Raw genomic sequence first — 20,881 nt, 5'->3', positions numbered from 1 at the left:
TTCCTTGTAGCGTGCCAGGAATCCTATGACGGATACTTCTTATGTGTTTAATGTACACTGATATATAAATATAACGGCACTCCGTCGGTTACGACGACGATGGTTCTAGATGATCCGATCAACGGAACAGCCTGCTCGTGAAATTAACGTGCAAGTGGCTGAGCACTCCACAGACACGTGTACCTTTAACGTAGTTCTCGGGGAGATTCAGCGTGACACAGTGTGACAAGGCTGGCCCTTTGAATTACAGGTACAACAGAAAGAGGAAGAAAGAGTGAGAGAAAGTTGTGGTGAAAGTGTACAGCAGGGTTCGCCACCATCCCCTGCCAGAGCCTCGTGGAGCTTTAGGTGTTTTCGCTCAATAAACACTCACAACGCCCAGTCTGGGAATCGAAACCGCGATCCTATGACCGCGAGTCCGCCGTCCTAAGCACTGGGCCATTGCGCCTCCACATATATATAGACCTCCTTCGGTTAGGATTGCACCTAGAAAGTTCCCCTCCGAGGCACAAGTCCAGGTAAGGTTGTTTGTGGAAGACCAGCAGTCACTCATGCATACCAGCCTCCCCTCTACACACCACTGATGTTATCCAAGGGAAAGGCAAAGGGGCCGATACAGCTTGGCACCAGTGGCATCGCAACTCAATTCTACAACTGAGTGAACTGGAGCAACATGAAATAAAGTGTCTTGGGATCTTTCTGATTTGGCGGGCGCCACTTGTTTTCTTAATGAAACACTTTCAAACTTGGGACACTGGTAGAATGTGTCAGAAAGATTCGTGTCTTGATCAAGAACACAACACACAGCCTGGGCCGGGAACCGAATTCATTACCACATGATTGTGAGCCCGACACTCAAACCACTAAGCCATGCGCCTTCAGACACGCACACACACACCTGTAATGTACACATATACATACACACACACATATAAATACATCCATACATATACACTTACAACCACACACACACATATACAGACGTACACATATACACGCACGCACATACATACATACATACACACACACACACACACACACACACATATATGTATTACACTCACACACACAAACTGGTGCTAAGAAGACGGCGGAAAAACCACAATTTCCGCCATAAACAAAGGTTTAATGTTGAGATAAGCACGACATGGCTAGGATTGGGTTGGGTTCACTTTTTGTCTACACTACACTACAAACACAACAATCCTTATACACACATTCCTATACACCCTGAGGCATCCCTCTCACTTTCTTCTTCCCTTAAACACACCCCCCAGACACACTTAACAACAAAAAAAAAACCCAGTCATTGGTAAATTTTGTTAAATGTTTTTGGTATTTTTATTCACCCCATAATCATTAATAATTAACTTTTTAATACTCCCAACATTAAATATGTTAACACTAACTAAAAGTAATTATGTGGTGAGGCAAACAGATATCTTTCATCTTTTACTTGTGTCAGTCATTAGATTGCGGCCATGCTGGTGCGCTGCCTTGAAAAAGTTTTAGTAGAATTTATCGACCACGGGGGTTATTTTCTCTTTGAGCCTGGACCTTACGGGGACAAAGACAAACACACACATATGTGTGTGTGTGTGTGTGTGTGTGTGTGTGTGTGTGTGTGTATGTATGTATGTATATATACAGCATTCTATCTCCCACACACACAGCCCCTCGTTCTTCGATCACCGTTCTTTCTCCCCCTTTTCTTAGCTCTTCTGTGAAAAAAAATCTCTAACTTCCGGTCAGTCATTACTATGATTAGCCATTATTATGATTGACCGTTGACTGAACACTATTCAATTTTTTTTCCTCCGTGTTTTTCTCCTTGTCTCCGTATTCTTTCTGTTGAAGAGCGTAGCTCGAAACGTTAAAGACTTTCCGTATTCCCGAGCGTCATACTAATACATCCTTTTGTTGTTTACACCACCTGTCCTCGTCTGTTGTTGTTTTTTTCGTACATTCTCCCATATATATATATATATATATAACGGGCTTCTTTCAATTTCCTATTTCTTTACTGCTCACAAGGGGCTACACACAGAGGGGACAAACAAATGGATTAAAACAATTATATCGACCCCAGTGCGTAACTGGTGCTTAATTTATCGACCCCCAAAAGGAAGAAAGGCAAAGTTGACCTCGGCGGAATTTGAACTCAGAACGTAACGGCAGACGAAATACCGCTAAGCATTTCGCCCGGCGTGCTAACGATTTTGCCAGCTCGCCGCCTTCGCTTCTTTCAATTTCCGTCTACCAAATCCACTCAAGGCTTTGGTCAGTCCGAGGCTATAGTAGAAGAGACTTGCCCAAGCTGCCACGCAAGCAAGCTTCTTACCAAACATCCACACATTCGTCTATATACACAAACATATATATACAAATATTACACGACAACATATATTACACAGCGCCCCAATACTACATAAAACAGAACAATACAACATAAGACATTACGGAAATAAACCACGAAAGACTTAAATACTTCATTGTAAAACACGAACAAAGTCTACATTATAGAATACAAAACATGTCAAATTCCATAAACATTACACAGAACAACAAAAGCACCGACGACTACAACATCAACCTGACAGGTTTCTTACCTCCACGTGGTGCCGCAGGAGTAGACTCAACTCCTATGAACGAAACAATTCAGATAATCAGTGTCTAATTATTGAATTATTGATTAAGATTCGATAAAGGAGAGAGAAAGACAAACAGACAGACAGATAGACTGCCATTGTGGCTTGAAGAGAGAGAAATAGTGGAACCAGTAATAGAGAGAAAGAGAACAAAAAGCAACGCTAACGATACATTACAATATTCTACAACGAGACCGAGCTAGGAGGGCCTCCATAGGGTTGCACAATGTACTAGATATAGCAGCAAAATCTCATTCATAGCACGCTACTCGTTTTGAAATAAAATAAAAAGGAAGGACGCATAGTTTCCGTCTACTACTGATATTATTTTGTGCTTTTTAGCACTATATGTTTATACGAGATTCTTTCTCGAGAGGAAACTGCAGTTTTGTGGCTTTCTTTCATTACATCCACTCTAAGTTATACAGAATACTCATGTCAATAGTGTGTGTGTGTGTTTGCGCGCATAAATACATAGTTGTGTGGTTAAGAAACTAGTTTTGGAACCATGTTTTGGGTCCAGTCCCTCTGCGCGGTACTTTGAGTAAATATTTTCAACTATAACCACCGGCCAACCAATGCCATGTGAGAGAATTTGGTTGACGGAAACTGTAAGTCCATCGTATATATAAGTGTGTGTCTATGGTGCGAAGCTTGCTTTCCAAATAGATGGTGTGTGTGTGTGTGTGTGTATGTGTGTGTGTATGTGTATGTATATATATATATGTATATATATAAATAAAATAAAACGAAGAACACAAAAAAAAAACAACAACGCGAGCACGTTGTACATGTAAAGTATTAGCAAATGCTCAGGGAAGGAAAAAGAGTGGTCTAACGTTTCGAGCAAAGCTCTTCTTCAGAAACAGAGGAAAGTCCAATAGAAAAGGAAGACGGAGGAAAAACAATTCGCCAACAATTCACATGTGGTTGCGGGAAACGTTTTGAATATGCAAGCATTAATCAAAAGGGATAAACGACCCTCTGTTAAACATCCATTTATGTTATATTGCTCGAAGAAATGAACCCATGAAAATGATCTACTCGATACCCACGGATACAATAGACTATACTGTAATCATCCCAAGAGCCATGTGATTTGTGGAAATGCATGTAGCGATGCATTAAATGTCTATAAATTCCTTCCAAGGATGATTGTTCTTGTTATTACTATATATATATATATATATATATATATATATATATATATGGGAGGGGGTCTGAGTAACGTGGGACATAGGAATGGAAAACTTCATATTACTCAGAATATGTATTTAAAAAAACAAAAACAAAGGCTAATCAGACATCTGAAAACAAGCCTGGTCGTTTAAGAAAACTGATAAAAATGCTTTTGAGAGGCTAAGGGTTAAACAAAGCACTTCATTCCATGTTGCACCAGTCTGCTCAGCGGTAAGTACCACCTTAGTGCCGATGCATCCATTCGTCACTCTTTCTCTCTTCCAGCTGTTAAATCCTTACTGTTCTGCTGAGTCAAAAGGTAGGATGGCAAAGAAGGTGTACGCGTCGGTTGGCGACTACACAGACTCCTAAAACAATTAGAGAAAACATGGTACAATCTACAAACCGGGTCACACATACTTGGGAGTAACAGTTAAGCCTTTTGTTGTTGTTGTTATTATTATTATTATTATTATTATTATTACGGGGACGAACTGGCAGAATCGTTAGCACGCCGAGCGGTCATTTGGTCTTCATGTTCTGAGTTCACATTTCACCGAGGTTGACTTAGCCTTTCTTCATTTTGGAGTCGATAAACTAAGTACCAGTTGAGCATTGGGGTCAATGTAAACGACTAGTCTCTTCCTAGAAAATTTCAGGCCTTATTCCTATAATAGAAAGGACTATTAGGCGATCTTTCGGTACGATTACCTAAATATCGGCCTTTTCCGTAAAAAGTGTCTTCGGCGATCTTTACCAAAGATCGCCCTTTTCCGTAAAAAGTGTTGGAGAAAAACAGGGAAACGATGTCAAAACAGCGAAAGACAAACAGAGAGCGCGATTTATTTTGAAGGGTTTACGGTTAGGGTTTGGGTTTTAGGGTTTGCGTTAGGGAATTCCGTCCCTAACCGTAACCCTAAACACTAACCCTAACCCTGACACTAAAACCCAAACCCTGACACTAAAACCCTAACCCTAACACCGTAGTGAAGATCGTGCGGGTGTTACGGAAAAGATCGCCGAAGACACTTTTTACGGAAAAGGCCGATATTTAGGTAATCGTACCGAAAGATCGCCGACTATTATTATTATTATAGGTGGTGAGCTGGCTGAATGGTTACGGTACCGGGCGCAATGCTTAGCGGCATTTCGTCCGTTGCTGCGTTGTGAGGTGGTCGATAAATTAAGTACCGGTGAAACACTGGGGTCGATGTAATCGACTAGTCCCCACCCCACAAATTTGAGGCCTTGTGCTTCCAGTAGAAAGGATTATTATTATTATTATTATTATTATTATTATTATGGCGGTGAGCTGGCAGAATGGTTACCTTGGCGGCATTCCATTCGTCTTGAAGATCTGAGTTCAAATTTCTCCGAGGTCAACTTTGTCTCTCATCATTTCAAGGTCGATAAAATAAGTACAAGTCGAGCCCTGGGGTCGTCGTAATCGACAGGTACCCTGCCCCGAAACTGCAGGCCTTGTACCGATAGTAGAAAGCATTATTATTATTATTATTTTCTTAGGATGGGATTGGATTAACATTTGACTGCTATATTTAACACATCTAGCGACCACATAGACATAAACGTTTGTAGTCTAACTTCCTCTTTGATTCGTGGTGTAATTGGAGGTGTTGGGGAGATAAGTGACTACGTTGCGGTGATGAAATGATGAGGACGAATAGAGAATTGCTACCATCAGTCACCACCACCACCACCACCCATTTCACTGCAAACGTCATCATTTCCTAGTCCACCCATCCCACCGCATCGTCTCTCTCTCTCTCTCTTCCTCCTTCTCTCACCCCGTGTGTGTAACTTTAATGTCAGTCAATTTGTTGACCTCCACAACCTCATCTTCTCCGTTTAATGTCGTTGCAGGCAGCCATTGATACGCGGCGATGTTCTCATTATGTGTGTGTGTGTGTGTGTGTGTGTGTGTGTAGCACGAGAGAGAGAAGCGTTCACGTTTGTGTGTTTGTCCTCCCCATCACTCGGCAATCGGTGTCGGTTAGCTTGCTTCCCGTAACTCAGCGGTTCAGCGAGACCCAGAGAGATTATGTACCAGACTAACAAGAAAAAAAAATACCGGGATCAATTTGTTCAGTTAAACCAGTGGTTACCAAACCAACCACATGGTTCTGGGTTCAGTTCCACTGCGTGGCACCTTGGGCAAGTGTCTTCTACTATAGCCTCGGGCCGACCAAAGTAGATTTGGTAGACAGAAACTGAAAGAAGCCCGTCATATATATATATATGTGTGTGTATGTGTGTGTGTGTGTGTGTGTGTGTGTGTGTGTGTGTGTGTGTGTGTGTGTGTGTGCGTTTGTCCCCCCAACATCGCTTGACAACCGATGCTGGTGTGTTTAGGTCCACGTAATTTAGCGATTCGGCAAAGAGACCGATAGAATAAGTACTAGGCTTACAAAGAATAAGTCCTGGGGTCGATTTGCTCGACTAAAGGCGGTGCTCCACCATGGCCGCAGTCAAATGACTGAAACAAGTAAAAGAGTAATATACATAAGGATAAGCATATTAAAAAGGGTCCGTGGGAAAACTCATTTAAATAAAAGGGGCCCTTGTTAGTGAAAAGATTGGGAACAACTGAGCTAAACCCTTCAAGGCAGTGCTCCAGCACTGCCGCATTCTAATGATTGAAACAAGATAGATAGATAGATAGATAGATAGATAGATAGATAGATAGATAGATAGATAGACAAGATAGACAAATGTGTGCTTCTATGTATATAATATATGCATACATACATGTATACCCATACACTCACACACAGAATGGAGAGAGTGCGAAAAGGGGTCGTTTATATTCACTCAATAACAGAAGTGACCTTCCGAGTTCTACAAACAAATTTGATTTAGGGGTGAGGAAGGGACACAATAATAAGAGATGTGTGTGTACGAGTGTGTTATTGAATGAATAGCGGTAGAGAGAGGGGACGGCGTCCATTCATAATGTACATCAAAGATACCCATCCTTCTCTCATCACACATATACCACATACATATACGTAAAGACGAAAATATACGCACACATCCTTCGCTCATGGAGCTACTAACAAACATGTTCATCGTCACCATCACCATCTGTTAGCGCCAATGTAGGAGCCAATGCCTTTTCGATCGATGTAGTAGAAAGAGCAGCTAAATTTCACTCATATCACACCTTAACCGTCCTAGAAAATGTCGCATAATACAACGTGTAGAACCAGCTTCCCTGCACGTTAAGAAAAGTCAAAATGGCCGCATCTGTCTGTAATGCCAATGATCATACGTCAGCTCGATCAGGGCTAACCTGGGTTTAAACAACAACAACCGCCGCCACCACGACCACCACCACCAGGAACCACCTTTTTCTTTCATTTAACGTCTTTTCAAACAGCATCAAGTAGCAACTGGAGAGAAATATTTGGTAAGTAGACCGTGAAGTGAGATGATGGTGGAAGTAAAAGAGGCGCCGGCGGCGGTGGTGTAGAGTGACAGAAACTTGTTGAAGTGTTTAGCAGTAGGGAAGCGAACTGGAAGTGATGGTGATGAAAGAAATTCTCCGAAGATTGAGATTATATATATATATATATATATATATATATATATATATATATATATATATATATATATATATACACACGTACACATACACAAACCATGACGTCTGCGCGTCTGTCGTATGACTGAATGAAAGCATGTATATAGATATCTGTGAGTAAATACATATACATGCGTGTGACAACAGTAAGTTTTTACATATACGTATATACACACACATACACATTCGTACAGACAGACACATCACGATGTGTCTGTGTATGATTGTCGTATGGAGATGTCAACAACTTTGACCAGTGACCTGAAGGACGAAAAAGATATCACTCATCACAAACCCCTCCCGTCAGCCTTCCCCTAAATAAAGCGACGGTTGCTGAATAGGGATGAAAGGGGTGTGCCATGACCTTTATAGCCCCTACCCGACTCGAGGCCAAACAGCAGCCATTTTCTCCCTTCAATTACACCCTTACCATCTAACTCCTGCATTCGGTGTTTGAAAACTAGTTTTACTCTCTCACTTGTTTCAGTCTTTTGACTGTGGCCATGCTGGAGCACCGCCTTTAGTCGAGCAAATCGACCCCAGGACTTATTCTTTGGAAGCCTAGTACTTATTCTATCGGTCGCTTTTGCCGAACCGCTAAGTTACGGGGACGTAAATACACCAGCATCGGTTGTCAAGCGATGTTGGGGGAGGGGACAAAAACAGACCCCCCCCCCACACACACACACATATATATATATATATATATATATATATATATATATATATATATATATATATACGACGGGCTTCTTTCAGTTTCCGTCTACTCACAAGGCTTTGGTCGGCCCGAGGCTATAGTAGAAGACACTTACCCAAGATACCACGCAGTGGGACTAAACCCGGAACCATGTGGTTGGTAAACAAGCTACTTACCACACAGCCACTCCTACGCCTTCTTTCAAAATTTGCTTTTCACACATTAACTTGTGTAGGTTCAACTATCTAAAATCGCAGTTTGTCGTAAAGGTAAATCTGAAGAATCTTTCCCAACGACAAATAAAAAAAAACCCGGTTTTCTAGGGTAAAATGAACGTGTAGTTTACGAAAAACATTACAAAATAGGGCAAACAAACCGTTTCAGAGATATTCGCATTTTAGGAGGGTTCCAAGTACAATTAAGTTTACATACATCTGTTGACTGGCAGTCGGTAAGTCCCTCAAGCAGTATGTAGCGAGGTATTTGTTCATTAAGTCAATTCCGAATCATGCTGAACGTCTCCATCGTTTTCTTACGAAGAGCAGCAAACTGTATCGCGGACCCTCTTAAAAATGTGGATATATTTGAAACGGTAAGCTTGCTCTATTTTTTGTTACTTTTTTGGAGTAATATACACATTTATTTTACCGTAGAACGTTGCGCAAAGGCAAAGCGCGTGCACACTGGTTAGGGTTAGTTTGAGGCTTAATTTTGGGGTTAGTGTTAGGTGGAGTGCACGAGTTTTACCTTCGTCCGTAACCATCATAAAAATGCGAATATCTCTGAAACGGTTAGTTTGCCCTAATTTTTATTGCGTTTTTCGTAATCTACACCATCCATTTTACCCTAGAAAACGTCCATTTTACCCTAGAAAACTGCTTTCTTTTAATTTGTCGTTGGGAAAGATTCTTCATATTTACCATCACAAAACATACCAATACACACATCTAAAGCTAAACTTTTTCATAGACCCTTAAAACACAACTGTAGGTCCCCAATTTACTATTCTGCTTGCGTGGACCCTCTTTGATTACTATTTTATTCTGGTGGTTCCCCCATAGTCATTCGATGCTTAAAACGTAGTTTTGGTTTTCACACGTTCACTTATTTAGGTTTCCAACAACACTCACGAAGAGAACATGCTTCAGTGGCCAGAAACGCGTTCAACTGTGTAAAGCGTCAGACAAAGAAACCTCGCTGCTTTGTTTCTTGTAAAGAAATGCATCTTTTTACCTTCCACTGGTTTCATTCATTAGATTGCGGCCATGCTGGGGCACTGCATTGAAGGGTTTTAGTCGAACAAATCGACTTCAATATTTTTCTTTTTAAGCATGGTTCTTATTCTGTTGGTCTCTTTTGGCAAACCGCTACGTTACAAAGACGTAAACATACCAACACCGGTTGTTAATAGGGGGGATGAACACAAACACAAAGAGGCGCGCACACATGCACACACACAATCCACCCACAAGGCTTCGGTGGACCCAGGGATATAGTAGAAGACACTTGCTCAAGGTGCCACGTAGTGGGACTGAACCTGGAACCATGTGGTTGAGAAGCAACACTTAGCCACTCGTGCACCTTTATGTGTGTGTGTGTGTATAATGACATCGGCTGACACGCAGTGGTGGAGAACAAAAACACACACTTTAATGACGGGCTTCTTTCAGTTTCCATCTACCAAATCCACTCACAAAGGCTTTGGTCGGCCCGAGGCTATAGTAGAAAACACTGGTCCAAGGTGCAACGCAGTGGAACCGAACCCGGAACTATGTGGTTGAGAAGGAAGCTTCTTACCACTTGGCCACGCTTACGCCCATGTATAAAATAAAAGGTGGGATAGTTGTGGATGGAATACCTTTGATCAGAAGTAAAGGTGTGTTCTAACCGTGACGATTCCAATAATTTTAATCATACCACATCTGGAAGTACTCAGTCCATTTGTTTGCTTTTTTTTTTTTATATACATTCTCAAATATATGAGATAATAGATGGGATGGTCGCGGTTGGAGTGATTTCAATCGGAAGCGAAAAGCGTTCCGTTCGTGACCATCCCTTCTTATAATTCAACCCATAGTTTATTTGACTCTACACAATCCCCAATTTTTTTTTAATTTTTTTTTTATAGAACTAGATGTATGAAATCTTGTGTTGATGCGCTTTTACAGGTTTCAGTCATTGGATTGCGGCCATACTGGGATACCGCTTTGAAGGCTTCAGCCGGGAGAGTCGACCCTAATACGTTTTTTCTTTCTAAAGTTTGATACTCATTACATTGATCATTCTTGCCGAACCGCTAAGTTGTGTCGGGGTAAACAACATTCGTGCCCCACTCCACACACGCACGCACGCACGCACGCACGCACGCACACACACACACACACACACACATATATATATATATGCATACATATATTTACATATATATACATATGTACACACAGACACACAAATATACACGCACACATATATACATACACACACATGCCTATTCTTTTATTGGTTTGTCATTTGACTACGGCTATGCTGGAGCACCACCTTTAGTCGAACAATTCGACTCCAGGATTTATTCTCTGTAAGCCTAATATTTATTCCACCGGTCGCTTTTTACCGAACCGCTAAATTACGGGGACGTAAACACACCAACATCGGTTGTCAAGTGATGAGATGTGGGGGACAAACACAGACACACGCATACATACATACATATATCGAAACGTCTAGAGAGAATAGAGACAGCTGATGAAGGGATATTCCAAGTGGCTTTCCGTTTTCCTATGTGTTCGTTCCGTTGTCTGTAGTTTATTGTTCTAACGTCCTGTACCCTGATATGCATATATATACACATGTAGATGTAAGTATGTACATATATGTGTGTATACATGTATATATATTCTTTGTATTATTATTATTATTATATATATATATATGCGGCGGGTTTCTTTCAGTTTCCGTCTCCCAAATCCACTCGCAAGGTTTTGGTTGGCCCGAGGCTACAGTAATAGACACTTTCCCAAGGTGTCACGCAGTGGGACTGAAACAACCACACCTACAAACACATATATACACATACACACACATGCGTACATAAATATAGAGAAACACACGTTGAATCGGCACCTTTCATTTTCCACCACTCAGAAACTTTTTATCAGTCTATAGTAGAAGACACTTGCTGAAGACGCCGTGCAGTGGGACTGAACCCGAAACCAAGTGGTCGCAAAGCGAGCTTGTTAACCACACAGCCACGTCTGCATCTATTTAATAATTCTATGCCATTATCAAAATATGAATGAATTACGAAACTTTCTATATTTAAAACTATGTCGTCAGTGGGATAAAATGTCAGAAACATTTGATTTATCTATTAAGGTGTTTCAATGTCTTTTCAATGAAAAAAAAAAAAAACATTAATGTCAATAAAACCGATTGTTTACTGAAGCTATTTCTATTTCCGGTATGGCCCTACCCTAAACCAATCCAATTCATACCGCTTACATCATTGAACAGTTAGGATTGGTTGCTTTGCATGGTTGAACTCTGATACGTCGCTAAAATAGGCGGAGGTAAAAAAATTTATACACCTCCCGTTTTCGGCGTAACAAAAACCCTAACGCTAAACTCTAAACACCAGGTGTACGTATTCTTTACTTTCGCCACTAAGATATATAATCACACTAATTCATTTCACACACGCACAATGGTTTTCCTAATCTCACCATTTAAAAACCGGCGTTGGTTTGTTTACGCCCTCGTAACTTAGCAGCTCCGCAAATGAGATCGATAGAATACCAATCTTTATGGGGGGAGTACAGAGGATGATTTCATTGATTAAAATCTTTCAAGGAGGTGCCCCAATTTATTATTATTATTATTTTATGTTTGACTTTTGTTTTGCATTTGTACAAGTTGGATCCAAGTCTCACCCAGAGACCTCAAGAGACAACAAGTTAGAAGTTCATGTAAGTGTTATGCCTAGGGTACCATATATTTGGATTTGTACAGTTTTGTTCAAGTGAATGTTTAAGAAACCATAAGAAAATTATGTGTTTGCTTTAAAATTTGAGATCACATAGACAGTATTTTACGTAGGATATGGGCAGTTCCCATGAGCACTATCTTTTGAACTTCAGCCATTTTGGGGTTTCCTGGTATCTGAGCTAGGTAGTAATCAGCCCGTTTCGCTGTCATTCCCAGGGCACCTATGACAATAGGTATTGTTTTCGTCTTCAGATTCCACATTTTGCTAATTTCTATTTCAAGATCTTTATATTTGCTCAGTTTTTGGTAGGTCTTGACAGATACGTTTATATCAATTGGGACAGTCATATCAATGAGGAGGCATGATTTTTGTCTGAAGTCTTTCAGTATGATGTCTGGCCTATTTGCGTCTATCTTTCTGTCAGTTTGAATGGTGAAGTTCCAGAGGAGTGCAATGTGATCATTTTCAAGTACTGGGGGTGGTTTGTGTTCCCACCAGTTTTTATCATGGGGCAAGTCCAGGTTTTTGCATATTACCCAGTGAATATATTGTGCAGCTCTATCATGCCTGTTGAGATACTCTGTAGGCGCAAGCAGACTGCACATGGAGACAACATGATCGATGGTCTCATTTTGTTGTTGGCATATACGACATAATGGGGAGCTGCCGTTCTTTAATATGTTGGCCTGGTAGTTCTTTGTAGGTAGGCATTGATCTTGGGCTGCTATGATAAACCCCTCTGTTTCTGATTTCAAGCCAGAGGCCATTAACCATTGGTGGGTAAGGGCTTTGTTAATATCTGCATTATTCGCGCTCTTTGGGTATTTGCCATTGAGAGGTTTTCCATGCCATTTTTCAGTCATAATATCTAAGGCAGCAATTTTAGCACGGGTTTTCAAGCGCTTAGCTTTTTCTGCAGGTGTTTCTAGTTCGTCTAATTCTTGAATTTGTTGCAATTGGAATTCACTTAGATATTCCTTTGCCTGTTTTGTTACTGAGTAAGATGTTTTCTTGCTTTCATGTTTTAAGACAAGTTTTAGCATCCAGTCCTCAGAGTTTTTCAGATAGGTGTCTAGGCCAATTGTGGCTACCTTCATTGATAATGCCAGCTGTAGAAGTCCTCGGCCTCCCTCTTTTCTTGGCAGATAAAGACGTTCTATATCTGCCTTAGGGTGGTGCATTCTATGCATTGTCAACAGTTTTCGTATTTTTCTGTCAACATTACATATTACAGTAATTGACCAGTTAACGATATTGAAACTGTAAGTCACGACTGGTATGGCTAGAGCATTGATCGCTTCGATCCTGTTTCTCGCGTTCAGCTCTGTCTTCAGTATTGCTCTCACCCTGCGATAACATTCTCTTCTGATCCTTTCCCTCATCACTGAATGCTTGATATTGTCCCCTTCAATTACCCCTAGGTATTTGTAGCTCTCCGCTGGTTCTAACTCTTTTATGACATTTTGCTGGTCAAGGTTCACATTAGATGTATTTGTCATTTTTCCTTTGATAAAGGTAGCTTTTGCACATTTATCAAGGCCAAATTGCATCCTGATGTCATCACTGAATTGTTTAACAATCGCTAGTAGGCCTTTGAGCTGTTGGTCATTTTTTGCAAAGAGCTTTAAATCATCCATGTAAATGAGATGATTTATATTTTTATCAAATATTTTATAACCATACTGTGCATCATTGAGCAATTTTGAGAGCGGTATTAGGGCTAGACAGAAGAGGAGTGGTGATAGTGAGTCACCCTGGAAAATGCCACATGAAATTCTTACATCTCCAGCATTTAGAGATTCATTGTCATTGTTCAACATCAGTGTGGTTCTCCATGATCTCATACTTACAGATAAAAAATTTCGCAGAGTAGGAGCTATTTTATACATTTCCAGACATTTCCTAATCCAGCTATGTGGTAGGCTATCAAAGGCCTTTTTATAGTCTATCCAGGCTATTGACAAGTTTTTGTGTCGCTTGTGACAATCTTCTAAGATCATCTTATTGATGAGTAGCTGATCTTTACAACCATAAGATCCACGTTTACATCCCTTTTGCTCATTAGGGAATATGCTACTTTCTATTAAAAAACTATAAGTGTACTCGGTTAGGACAGATGTTAGCGTCTTATACATTGTTGTTAAGCAGGTTATGGGGCGATAATTTTTGGGTTCGTTTGTTTCCTCATTTAAAAAAAAAAAATTTTTTTTTTTATTATTATTATTAAGGCGGCGAGCCGGCAGAATCGTTAGCACACCGGGCGAAATGCTTGCGGTATTTCGTCCGTCTTCACATTCTGAGTTCAAATTCCGCCGAGGTTGACTTTGCCTTTCATCCTTTCAGGGTCGATAAATTAAGTACCAGTGAGACAGACCAAAGCTGTAGAATGAAGAATCGGATATACCTGGATCATGATTTCGAGTTCTAGCTACTACCTTAACTCTCCTCAACAAACATTACCGAATGAAAAACAAACTCGCCCCATTGAAATCCGTGGTGTTCTGAATTGTCCCGCGGAAATTCATAACGACTTCAGTGTATAATATATAAAGGATAGTAATAACAATAAAAATATCTCTATGAATATTCGTTTGACTGTTTATTCCTTACACACAGGGTGTCTCCAAAAAAAAAAAAATTATTGACATTTCATCGCCTAATAACGTGAAGAATTTGCGTCCAAATTGTCTCACATTTTAACAGTATGTCTTAGAATGCAATACATCTTTAAAATATGATCTTTCGTATGTTTTCTTTTCAGGATTACTGTAGTAATCCTGAAAAGAAACCAGGAAAGGTGTTTTGTGTATGGAAGCACGTCCAAACTCAGTCAAGTGTGAATGTGCAACGTGTATTTGTTGAAAGATTTCATAAACAAGCGCCAATAAGGGCAGCAGATTTGGACGTGGTACAAGAAGTTTCAAGACGAAGGCTATGTCGGAAAAAAAAAAAGGATCTGGACGGCGAGCAGTTTCAGAGGAGATGGTGAACCAACTTCGGAAAACGCTTAGTCGGAGTCCAAAGAAATCTGTGCGAAGAGCAAGCCTGGGAACCCGGATATCGAAGTCAACTGTTTGGCGTGTCATAAGAAAACGCTTGCGGCTGACCCCCTACAAGCTTTATCTTGTGCAGATTTTAAAGCTGATTGACAAGCAAAAGCGTAAAATGTTCTGTGAAGATATGCAAGAGAAACTTAAAGATGACGACTTTGAAAACCGTTCATACGAATGGTAAAGTGAACAAGAAATATGTTCGCATTTGGGGCGAAGAAAATCCACAGGACATAATTGAACACAAAAGGGACTCATCAAAATTGAATGTGTTCTACGTCATCTCAAAGAACCGTGATAACTTTGAACATTATAAAATTATAATATCACGGAACTTTTCGTTGGAAATCTGTAGAATAAACTTGTTCCGTTCAAAATTAAGCCTATTAAGTTACATTTCTCTTGACCATATAGTCACTCCGATATAGACATCTCAAATTATGTCAAATCTTTTTCAACACCCTGTGTGTGTGTGTATGTATGTATATTATATATATATATATATATATATATATATATATATATATATATATTAGTTAGAGGTTATGTTAGCCTCATGAAGGAATGGTGTCATCCAAGGAAATATTGGTTCAATACCTAATAATTGTGGGGGGGGGGATTGATTTCCTTAAAATAACAAGTTTGTATATAAACTATAGTTTATATTCATGTAAAGGAAAAAGAAGAAAATGGAGATTTCGAAATTAATAGGAATTTATAATCAGCAACAAATCGATCATTATCCCTTACAGCTGTTTCAATTATACTCAGTGAGATTAATTAAATATTAAATTCATATTTCCCTCTGAAGAGATTATGCTTCAAAATTTCCATTTTCTTCTTTATATATATATATATATATATATATATATATATATGCATGTGTGTGTGTAGGGGCAAGCGTGGTTGTATGAAAAGAAGCATGCTCCCTAACCACATGGCTCCGGGTTCAGTCCCACTGTGTTGTACCTTAGGCAAATGTCTTCTACTATAGCCTTGGCCTAACCAAAGTCTTGTGAGAGGATTTGATAAACGGAAACTGAAAGAAGCCCATCGCATATACATATATATTTGTGTCTTTGTATTTGTTCCCTCACCATCGCTTGACAACCGATGTTGATGTGTTTACGCTCCCGTAACTTACAGGTTCGGCAAAAGAGACCAATAGAATAAGTACTAGACTTATAAAGAATAAGTCCTGGAGTTGATTTGTTTGACTAAAGGCGGTGCTCCAGCGTGGTCGCAGTCAAATGACTGAAACGAATAAAAGAACACACACAGGCGTCTGGAGAATGAAATAAGTTTCTCTTTTTACTGATTATCATCAAAGCTGTCTTCAGTATACCCCCATCCATGTATACCCACACACATATGGGTAGAATAGGGACCAACAGCAATTAGCGATTGGCAACCATATATTTAGGTTAACGGGAAGCGAGGCGTGTAAACGAAGCCAGATCTTAATATGCTTGCCCTCCCCCTCTCTCTCTCACACACACACACACAATGGTGCTTATTAAGTATACACAAGCACATTTAACGCACGCATATATTCTACCATGAAAACATGCAAGGCGCAGGCGTGACTGTGTGGTAAATAGCTTGCTTCCCAACCACATGGTTCTGCGTTCAGTCCCTCTTCGTGGCAAATTGGGTATGTGTCTTCAACTGTAGCCTCGGGCCGACGAAAGCCTTGTGAGTGGATTTGGTAGACGGAAACTGAAAGAGGCCCGTCGTGTGTGTGTGTGTGTGTGTGTGTATATATATATATATATATATATATATATATATATATATATATATATATATATACATACATACACGTGTGTGTGCTTGTCCCCCCACCATCGTTTGATGACCGATGCTGGTGTGCTTACGTCCCCGTAACATAACGGTTCGGCAAAAAGACCGATAGAATAAGTACTAGGCTTCCAAAGAATAAGTCCTGAGGTCGATAAACAAATAAGAGTGTGTGTGTGTGTATGTATATATATATATATATATATATATATATATAGTATGTATAAAACATAAATTCGAAAGAAGACGCACACTCTAAGATGTAGAGCAGTATATATTAAAAAAAGGGAAGGCCGCACGTTTCCCATCCATAAAGGGTTTAGCATTATGGCGCATCGTCAGGTCCCAAAAACTTGTTGGCCCAAGACTTCTTTTTAGAGGTCTCGGGCCAACAGATTTCTGGAATATGGACGGGAAACCTAAGGTAATCCCATAAACCGGCCTTGCCCATTTTATATACAGAAGCATACACTTATACACAAAAGCACATAGACGTGTACAAGCAGACTTACACACAAACACACAAGTACATGCAGATAGACGAACACAAACAAACAGACACACGCATACACAAACACAAGCATTTACGCACACAAACATTAACAATTGTATACAAGTATTTTACATACGCGTACACACCCACACACATAAAAAATACACACACTGTCTCTCTTTTCAAGTTCCAGTGTGAAATGAACCCTGACGCCAAACAACATAGACAGACAGCAGCGAGTCACTGACGTCACAACATCCGGTCTATTATTGCACTTATTGTGTACTTTATTTATCTTAATACTTTATTTATCTTAATACTTTATTTATTTTCCTATCATGTATTTTATGCAACAATGGCGTTGGTAGGTATACGCTTCCAACATACTCAACACCCTGTTCACTGCACTTCCGGTGACAAAAGAGTCTCTATATCACAAAGTATGTTTTGTTCCACACACCCCTGGTTCGTCAGTTTCCTCACCGTGGCTGTGTGGTAAGAAGTTTGCTTCTCAACCACATGGTTCCGGGTTCAGTCCCACTGTGTGGCACCTTGGGCAAGTGTTTTCTACTATAGCCTCGGGCCGACCAAAGCCTTGTGAGTGAATTTGGTAGACAGAAACTGAAAGAAGCCTGTCGCGCACCTCAATTCTAACAACAACACGTGGAAATGCATCTGATTAAAATCGGAATTATGAGCTTAAATAGCACCCATCCTACATCCCCCTCCAGGAAGACTAACACAACTTCAACTGAAACGTAAGACTATCTTTACCTAACGCTATTATTATACCACCATATGCATTAATATATCCACTAATTGTTCCTCCTACATCTCTCACACCATGAACTCTTAACATACTCCTCAACATTCTGAAGAGATCTGCCAAACCATTTGGCAAATTGAAACGTGCGTAAATGACTCATTATATAATCTCCACATAATTAAAACAATGGCTAACTAGCCCAGTCGAATTGCTTCTTCTTGTGTTTGTTTCTCCATTCTCCACATAACTATGTATGTATATATTTATGTGTGTCCCCGCCATCGCTTGACAACCGATGCTGGTGTATCTATGCACTCGTAACGTAGCGGTTCGGCAAAAACGATCGACAGAATAAGTATTAGGCATACAAAGAGTAAGCCCTGAGGTCGATTTCTTCGACTTAAGGCGGTGCCCCAGCATGGCCGCAGTCAAATGAGTGAAACGTAAAAAAAATTATATGCATATATATTCCTTTACATGCTTCTATACAAAAGCTATAGCCATGCTGGAGCAGTGAAAATTATGTCTTAAAAAGATGTAAGGAGAAACAAATCCAGAGGGTAACGCATCACCGGGATTCGAACTCAGGATGTTCTACGATTTGACCGCCGTTCTTAACTTACACCCTCCTTTCCTTACACCAGTCACGAAGGCCACGAAAAATGCTATGGCTTGTGCCATTAAATGATCTGTCAGGAAGGTTTCTGTGGAAGAGAATGCTCGAATAAATAAGACTAAATCTACATGTATAAGAATAAATAAGACTAAAGATTAAAGCTACATGTGTAAGAATAAAAGACTAAATAAGATTAAAGCTACATGTGTAAGAATGAGACTAAATAAGATGAAAGCTACATGTGTAAGAATAAATAAGACTAAATAAGATGAAAGCTACATGTGTAAAAATGAAAATCTTCAGTTGAAAAGACGACACTGCACCTAAAATTGGGGCCAGTAAACTTATACTGTGTCAGTTGTCCTCTACGAGGTAGAAACTTCGATAAGGTACAGAGTAATTGAAAAGATAGAAGCCTTTGAGATGTAGATGCTTCGTAGTTTGGGTAGGATGAGCTGGAGATATGGGGTAAACAATGCTGCAGTACAAGTAAAGCTGAAAGTCCACAAAGCAATCACGTTTTGGACATATAATACGCCACGGGTCATTGCACAAGAACTATTTCCACAGGAAGTGTGGAGGGGAAGAAGAGCAAGAAGATGTCGAAGAAGTTTATGGACTGACAATAATCAATGAATGGATAGACTGGTTGCATGCGTACAGCAGAACATAGAGGGAACCAAGGAATTTGGCAAGTCCTTCTCCACTCCCGAACATCGGAGGGTATCCGGCTGATGATGATAATGGGGCCGAAGAAGGGAAACAACTCGAAACGTTTGTAGCTTGTTGGACTTCGTTAGCGGTACGAGCCATGTTTAAAAAATCTTTTATTAACAAGAGATATATCTATTTTCGACTATGAAGTGTCAAAGTTCACCATTCTTAAGAAATCCTTCAAGAAGAAACAAAAGAGATTTTTTTTAAATATTATAATTATTGTAAATATGTAAATAATAAATGAAATCTTATAAACAGGCACATTTGGGACACTCCTATTTATAAAACCGGATTAAAAAAAAATTCTTGTAGACAAAAAGCTGGGGTGAAGGAGGAGAGAATTTAACACACATAGGTGCAGTATGTATGTGTGTGTGTATCATATAGAGGTAAAAGTTCAAAATACCTCCATACATACAGTGTAGTGAACCGAAGGGAGGGTGAAATTTTGAAACACACGCACACATATCACAATATCACACACACGTGTGTGTATGTGTGCGTGTGTGTGTAGAGAGAGAGAGAGAGAGCTAGAAATGATGTGACACTCATATACAAATCAAGTATTGAGAATTAGATATAAGAAAAATGTTGTCGAAGTCAGTAATCAAAGTTGGAGCGGAGGTATATGAACTTAATGTTGGGTTGGTGCATAATTATTGCGGCTTTTTTCAACAAATTTTATTCAACAAAAACATCTTTAAATGATGGTCTGACCGTCTGCCAAGCAAATGGGAAGCAGTAATTGAGGTAGATGGTGAATATGCTCCGGAATAATCATTTAAAGATGTTTTGTTACATGTCGTTATTGTTTTTGTTGAATAAAATTTGTTGAAAAAATTTTTTAAAAGCCGCAATAGAATTTCTAAGGGTTTGTGGTGGTAGCGGTGGTGGTGATTGAAGGTATGCTGTTGATAGTTTTGGTTATTACAATGGTGGTAGTATTGATGGTGGTGGTTGTAGTAGTGATAGTGGTAATTGTGGTGTTGGTTGTTGAAGGCGGTATGGTGACACTATTGGCTGTTATGATGTTGGTGATAGTATTTAGCGATGGTTGTAGAGGTAACAGTAGCTGCTGCAGTAATGCCAATGTTAGAAATGCCGGAGGATGTTATTTGACTACAGGTCAATTCCGATCAAGCTGAGAGCCAGGCGTGGCTGTGGTAAGAAGCTTGTTTCCCAGCCACATGGTTCCAGGTTCAGTCTTATTGCGTGGCACCTTGGGTAAGTGTCTTCTACTGTAGCCCCGACCTGACAAAAGGCTTAAGTGGAGTTAGCAGACGGAAACTGAAAGAAGCCCGTCGTATGTGTGTGTGTGTGTGTGTGTCT

At 40.0% G+C, this 20,881-nt stretch overlaps 1 protein-coding gene across 2 annotated transcripts in view; it reads right to left on the bottom strand.

Annotated features, from left to right (window-relative positions):
- The window catches only part of LOC106883887 (integrin beta-3-like), a 157,620-nt gene that overhangs the window by 112,918 nt on the left and 23,821 nt on the right, over positions 1-20,881 (bottom strand). Inside the window, exon 2 of one of the 2 annotated variants that reach the window (XM_089343327.1) lies at positions 2,610-2,642. The exons of the other annotated variant lie outside the window; for it this stretch is intronic. Within the exon in view, the coding sequence (XP_089199453.1) occupies positions 2,610-2,642 (33 nt within the window). The remainder of the gene's footprint in view (positions 1-2,609; positions 2,643-20,881) is intronic. 2 annotated transcript variants of the gene reach the window in all.

This window comes from Octopus bimaculoides, chromosome 27 (genome assembly GCF_046866305.1).
Source record: "Octopus bimaculoides isolate indiv1 chromosome 27, ASM4686630v1, whole genome shotgun sequence".
Taxonomy (NCBI): Eukaryota; Metazoa; Mollusca; class Cephalopoda; order Octopoda; family Octopodidae; genus Octopus; species Octopus bimaculoides.
This window is presented reverse-complemented; position numbering and strand designations above follow the sequence as displayed.